General features: G+C 39.5%; 2 protein-coding genes and 1 long non-coding RNA gene across 6 annotated transcripts in view; 2 read left to right on the top strand and 1 right to left on the bottom strand.

Annotated features, from left to right (window-relative positions):
• LOC103394590 (uncharacterized) overlaps positions 1 to 6450 on the bottom strand; it is a 315109-nt gene that overhangs the window by 260236 nt on the left and 48423 nt on the right. The gene's annotated exons all lie outside the window — the stretch shown is intronic.
• Positions 1010 to 5784, top strand: LOC103394592 (leucine-rich repeat-containing protein 71-like). The gene is made up of 17 exons (XM_008331974.3): positions 1010 to 1273; positions 1395 to 1433; positions 1515 to 1655; positions 1745 to 1852; positions 1936 to 2011; positions 2097 to 2171; positions 2251 to 2319; positions 2420 to 2579; positions 2673 to 2756; positions 2866 to 2940; positions 3396 to 3509; positions 3590 to 3653; positions 3739 to 3812; positions 3921 to 3947; positions 4033 to 4147; positions 5038 to 5129; positions 5309 to 5784. Exons 1-17 carry the CDS (start codon positions 1207 to 1209, stop codon positions 5423 to 5425), a joined length of 1497 nt encoding a protein of 498 aa, XP_008330196.1. The 5' UTR covers positions 1010 to 1206; the 3' UTR covers positions 5426 to 5784.
• LOC103394568 (leucine-rich repeat-containing protein 71-like) overlaps positions 5382 to 6450 on the top strand; it is a 6057-nt gene continuing 4988 nt past the window's right edge. The window contains exons 1-2 of one of the 2 annotated variants that reach the window (XM_025065303.1): positions 5382 to 5488; positions 5968 to 6104. In XM_025065303.1, coding sequence (XP_024921071.1) covers positions 6020 to 6104 — 85 coding nt within the window. In that variant the 5' untranslated portion in view covers positions 5382 to 5488; positions 5968 to 6019. Of the gene's footprint in view, positions 5489 to 5916; positions 6105 to 6450 lie in introns of those variants that run through there. The other variant, XM_025065304.1, reaches the window with a different exon arrangement.

Here is a 6450-nt window from a genome sequence, read left to right as displayed (position 1 = left end):
CAGGAAGCTGTACAGTGCCAAGTTATGTATATATATACACTTTACATTTGAGGAGTGTCTCCAAAAGCAATATCTTGAAAATGGATTTTGTTTATTATTGTTCTGTACAGGACTCGGCCCTAAATGTATTATGATTATTATTATGATGACAATATTGTAATTTCTTCCGTTTGTATTACTATAATGAAGACACTTAAGCTTGGAGGATAATGAGTCTTTTTTTTTAATCTTTATGTCAATGACATGAAAACATAAGCTGAGTTTTTTTTCGTTGCCTATAAATGAAATTCATCTATGTACTGCATGAACCAGTAGAATGTCAGAACGGACGCAGAAGGCATCGGGACGCGATAGTGGCTCAGCAGCGACACCTTTTGTCACTGAATATTGTTAATAATATAACTTTTTAAGGAGAAGTGCACCTCCTTGTTTTTTGCTGCAAAGTGTTGAACACTAAAAAAACAAACCAACATAAAAATGTTAACGATATTTTTAAACAGTAAAGCTGTCAGCCCAATATCATATTATTTTTGTCTCTTCTTTTTTGCTCAAATAGGAAATGTTCCGTTTTGTGATAGCGGTCATTGTATGATGCTTGTACTTGTATTTGTGCGTTTTGTGTGATTTGTTTAGTTATTTTTTTAGACAATCACAAAATAAGATGCAAGCATTGTAAATGGCAGACTCGCGGACATTTTTTGTGATGTGTACAGTTTGTCAAAAAGAAAAAAAAATCTTCCACTCGTTAAAGTTTGTAATTATTATTCTTAAGTCATGAGAAACGCTGTTGGTTTTTACCTTTTGTTTTTTATTTTATTTTATTTTTTTGTTTTTTTTTTGTTTGTTTTTTTAATAAAAGCACTACATTATTGTGAATACAACAAATCATAATGTGTCATTTTATGCACAAACAATAAATAATAGTCCGTCGGAGATATCCTTTTCAAGTATGAATAATATTGAGCTTTTAAAATTATTTTTATGTATAAATAAAATTAAGTTCAGAATGTTTGTTTTTTAAATTCCGTAATAACGAGGCGTAAGATAAACCATTGTTGTTTAACTTATCCAGTTTGCCCTCCAGTCTCGCGTGATGTGAACTTACGTCCCGCGGTGACGTCACAGTCTGGTTGCCACAGCGACGCTCGGCGGTTCGAAACAGAAGCGGACTTCCAGATATTTAAACTCACCCGTGGCCTTCCAGAAATGTCTAAGAAGAGACAAGCGAGAGACAAAGCCGAGGTGACGACCGTGGAGGAAGAGAAAAATGCAGGTCATACCAACTATTGTTTACCCTAGCTCTGTGTTTATATGCTATGGTTAGCGCATTATAGGACGTAGCTTTAACACAAAGTACTAACTTAACAAGTTTGTGTGTTTTTTGTTCTTTTCAGGAGATATTTCTAATAACACGTCGCCTGCCCAAACCTTTGGTAAGAACCATAAACACTTCTGTTAATTATTGGTGGTTCTGAGAAGTGTATGTTAAATCATTTGAATGCGTCCTGTCGCAGATGGATATCAGTGCACAGGGAATGTGGAGACTGACTTCCCAGCACTTTGTACTCTATTGGACATTAAAGACTTCCCGCTCGTCAGGACTTTTCAACCAGCAACCTCACCTTCCACCTCTGACACTGATGGGGAGAACTCGGGTAAGTTAAAGCTCCATTACATACAATGATAATGATTAATATCAAACAGAAATCGAGCACAGCTACAGATAACAAAATTAAACTTACAGTAAACAAAAATTGCCAGAAAAATGGTGCAGCTTCATGGTGGAAACAGCGCCTCCAAGTGGAACTAGAGAATGAAGACCCATTAAGTGCCAAGAGTATAACGGCCTCTGGTAAGAACCGACCGTCACAGTAGAAGAACAGACCGTTTCACCAGTGTTTGATGTGGTGTTGCATTGACTGTTCTTATCTGCAGGATGGAAGATCGATGAACAGATGGTCATGGTGCTGCAGAAGATCTTTCCTTCCTTGACCAATTTACACCGTGTGTAGTAAGTGCATTTGTAGTACACACGCACACACAAGTACAAACACATACTGATACTTAAATATCATAAATGAAATAATGTGTTGCAGTTTTTGGCAGACAGGACTTACAGACCAGATGGTGAAGTCTGTCCTGAACACACTGCTGCTGTGCTCCAATCTGAGGTGAGCGGACTCACTGGTAGCCAGTGAAGAAGGACTGAATGTTGAATGACTCAACAAACACTTTGTGTTTTTCTGTCAGGATTGTGGCGTTGGAGGGAAACCCTCTCCCAGAACAGAGCTTCCACTGTCTTCTCTCTGCAGACAGTGTGTGAGTCACCGAGCGGTTACACTTTCAAACAAAGAACCAAAGAATCAACTGTCAGAGGAGTTACTTTAGGTTTCTCTCTCTCTTTTCCATTGTGTTCAAGCCTCACCCATGTGTCCCTAAGGAACAACGGGATAGATGATAACGGTGCTCGTCTGATCGGGTCTGCTCTCTCCACGAGTAAAACCTCTAACAGGAACCTCCTGTCACTGAGCCTGGCATTCAATTCTATAGGAGACGAAGGCGCTGCTCATATCGCTAAGGTGTGACCTGACTCTCACACACATTTCACTTGTGTCCTACATGTATTTGACCTCTTTAGAAGACGTACTGTAGACATGATGTTTGTCTCTCAGGGTCTGAGGTTCAATCGTTCTCTGCTCTTTCTGTCACTGGCCCAAAATCTGATTGGAGACTCAGGAGCAGCTCATCTGGCTGAGGTGCTTTTTTTGTTAGTATTTGAGACTTAAATGTAACAAGTTGCCTTCTATCCTATCTGTAGCATTCATTTTTTTAATGCACAGCTCACAGCAGTACGGTCATTTTCAGGTTCTTGGTGATTTTGCTCTAACTCATGAAGAAGTTGTGGAGAGGAGGAAACAGCTTCTGGAGAGAAGGAAGTCAGTAAGTTTATTATCAACATAAATAATCACTCTATAATATTTTGGTCATCATCCATGACTATGGATGTCCCATATCAACTTTTTGCTGATGTCCGAAATACACATATTGTCCAAACACTTAGTTTCCGATTCCGATATTGACCAATATAGGCCTGATAAATTTATTTTGTCTGTACAAACCACTTTATGAGTATAATTAAATGAGCTGCAATGCTGCCATCTAGTGACTTACACTTTAATATACAGCTGTTTATCCTCAAAACTATTTTTAGGCCACACATCATAAGGCAAAACCCAGTGATTGCGTTATCAGGTTTTCATTGCTAACCGGGCCGATAATATCAGACATCTCTATCCATGACTTAAAAAAATGAATAATAGTTAAGTCAGACTTTGTCATTGAGAAGTTACATATTTATATTCTGTCCAATAGTCTTGCGTTCGTGCCGTCCACAGTTACCTGTGAGGGCAGACTCTGAACACACACCTCCAGACAAACCTGCCTCAGTATCCAGCAGCTCTTCAGTGAGCTTCAGCAAGAGTGAGAAGAAAGAGCCGGCCAAGAAAAAGGTAAAACGTCACCACCAACTGGGATTTTTTAGGGATTTGCTGAGTGCTGATTTTTCAGTGCAATATATGACTGATTACAGGGGGCGCCAAAAAAAGAGGAGAAACCCGTTGCCAACAAAGAGAAGCTGAAGTCTGGCAAGAAAGGCAATGCTGTAGTTTTCTTTAAGGAAGAGTTTTAATCTCTGTTAAATCTGTTTATTACTGAGTTTTTACTTTTCTTTTTTTTTAGCTTCTGAAATAAAGGCATCTCAGAGTAAAGGCAGGAAAATGGGAGACAAGAATAAGCAAGGAGCTTCACTGGAGGTATCAGACATAAACATTTTTAGATCATTTTTTATTGTATTTATGTATGTTTTTTACAGTATTAAATCATTACTATGGTTTTGATAATACTGATATTTGTCCCTTTAGGTGCTATCAACTACTTCACTGACAGAGGTGTGTCTACAAGTGTGTGTTAAAGTCTTAATTTAGCTTTTGATAACGACTCTCTTTAAAACATGCTGATGGCGGTTTCCTCCAGCATCAGGTAGACACAGTGAAGATAGAGCACCCTCTGCTGGATCAGACGCCACAGCACAGGCAGGGACAACTGTTTCTGCCTGGAAACAACATGCTGGCCTCCCTGGACCTGGCAGGTCAGTGACGGTGATGACAGTGATTAACATTAATATAAACGCCTGCAGTAGGGGGCGCCACTGGTATTTAATTAAAGTGATGATGCTCGAGCATATCTTGACTAAACATGGCATGACAGGGATAAGGAAACATATGCAAGAAAATATTAGGAATTTATTTGAGAATAAAAGTGAAGTGGAATTTATAATGAGTGCTTCACAGTTCCTAAGAATATAATGTATTTATAATGTATTGGCTGGTGAAGCTGGGTTTACGCTTTAATTGTTTTAAGGATTAATTAGAAATGTATTAGACTCACAACATAGGTGGAATAAAAATGTAGAATAAACAACATCATTTAATGAGAGTTCAGGCTCTGATGACTGTGTTGTCTGAGCCACAGCCGAAGCCTTCACGATGCTGATGAGGAGGCAAATGACTGTGACCATGAGACAGCCGTCTCCTCACGTCACTCTGAACCTCCTCCTCCTGCCTGTCGTGGTCTGTAGCTGCAGCACAGCTCTGCTGCAGTCGTGGGTCTACAACAATCACTAAGTCACCAACATTTGACACTGTTACATCACAGAATATTTATGAAGCAGCATATCAGGCTCTGTATCCAATCTCCATCAGTGCTCACTGATCTGAGCAGCTCATTATTCAGCTCATCAGTGATGAAACCACACCAGTGACATTTTTATCTCCGCACATATATTAAAACCAGTGTCACACGGATCAAAAGCCAGGGAAAGTAATTTCCTGTCCTCTCTGCTGCTGAATATCAGAACGTTACTGTTTGGGGCATTGATACACACACACACACACTACTCACCAGGAGGTGTGAGAGGTTTGAGAGACTTGACGTGTATTTTTTGAGAATAAGTGTTGTTGTTGTTGTGTGTTTGTGTAGGAAACAGAATCACAACCAAGTCACTGCCATCGTTCCTGACTTCAGTGGAGATGCAGGAGGAGAAAGGTGGTCTGCTGCGTCTCTGTCTGCAGGTGTGGGTCTCACCTCAGTCTTGTTAAACACTGTGGGCTGATCCAGTCATGGGTTCAATTAAAATCCAATGAAGGAAGATCAGGTCATTGCATTAATACCTCATTTTTCCACATCAATATGATTAATTCAAAGTACTCATTATCCCCTGTCTTCTGTCTTCTCTCTCTTTGTCACTCAGAGGAATAAATTCCCAACGGAGTGTGAATCCTATGTGAAGTTACAGGAACTGTTGGCACCCAGGCTGGAGAAGGAGCTGTGGAAGCCAGATGCAGACAAGGGGAATGGAACTGTGTAGAACTGTGACATTGGATTCAGTGAAAATGTTGGACTGGACAACATGAATTAGCTCCAACGACAGGTATAAAGAAAATAAAGGGAGGAGGGATTTATTTTTTGTGGCATTGGGTTTGAAGGGAGCAAGACTCAAAGTATAACACCATATTCTTTGACAGTCTACTTGAAACCATGGACTGTCACAGCGTGGAGATCACACTGAGTGGAAGACATTATAACTACTTTGATAATCCTGTAATCTCAGAACCCAACATGAATTGTCCTTTTATCACTGTCTCCTTTTATGTCCATTCACCTTCATTCATCAACCATCAATCTGGATAGCAGCTCTAAAACACCATTATTAAACAGTAATCTCTGGGACTGTGCCTTTATTTTAACACCTCACTCTGTTGTTTATGCTGGTTGTCAATTCACTAGTGAACCAGAATTAAACTGTAACTGCAATTAAAGGTGCCATCCATCCATTTGGCTGGGTCAAAGGGCAGCTGCAGCCAATCCAGGCAGTGTTCCACACCAGTCCATCACAGTGTTTATTTGTAGGTTTCTACATAGGTAGAAGGGACAGTGTTCAATGTAACTGTGGATCAAGACTATGTCCAAGAGGAGACACGCCAAAGAGAAGGCAGACAAGGCTGCCGCGGCTGCTGCAGCTGGGGCTGACGACGACAAAAGATCAGGTTGGAAAAAACTCTCAGCCATCACCACAGTTTGTCAGCAACAGAAGCTGCTGTTTTACTGCATTGTTAGCTTGGACTAGTTACTACATCAAATGTTAAAGTATTATTCAGAAACCATCACTAAGACAAAGGAAACACTTTGTTGCTCTATTTCAGTGTATGCAGAACTTTATTATATCATAATATACAGTATAGTTATAATAATTACCATACATAATATAGTTTTATATATATATATAATATATTTCAAAATTAAATAGAAATGGGCAACATCAGGACCTAGTTTTATTATGAAGGACCTAAACTTAGCCGTTTCTGTAGTTCATTAAATACTACAGGTAAACAG

This window comes from Cynoglossus semilaevis, chromosome 18, assembly GCF_000523025.1.
Source record: "Cynoglossus semilaevis isolate Cse_v1.0 chromosome 18, Cse_v1.0, whole genome shotgun sequence".
Classification (NCBI taxonomy): Eukaryota; Metazoa; Chordata; class Actinopteri; order Pleuronectiformes; family Cynoglossidae; genus Cynoglossus; species Cynoglossus semilaevis.
Note: the sequence above shows the minus strand (reverse complement) of the source record. Positions and strands in the feature narration are given on the sequence as shown.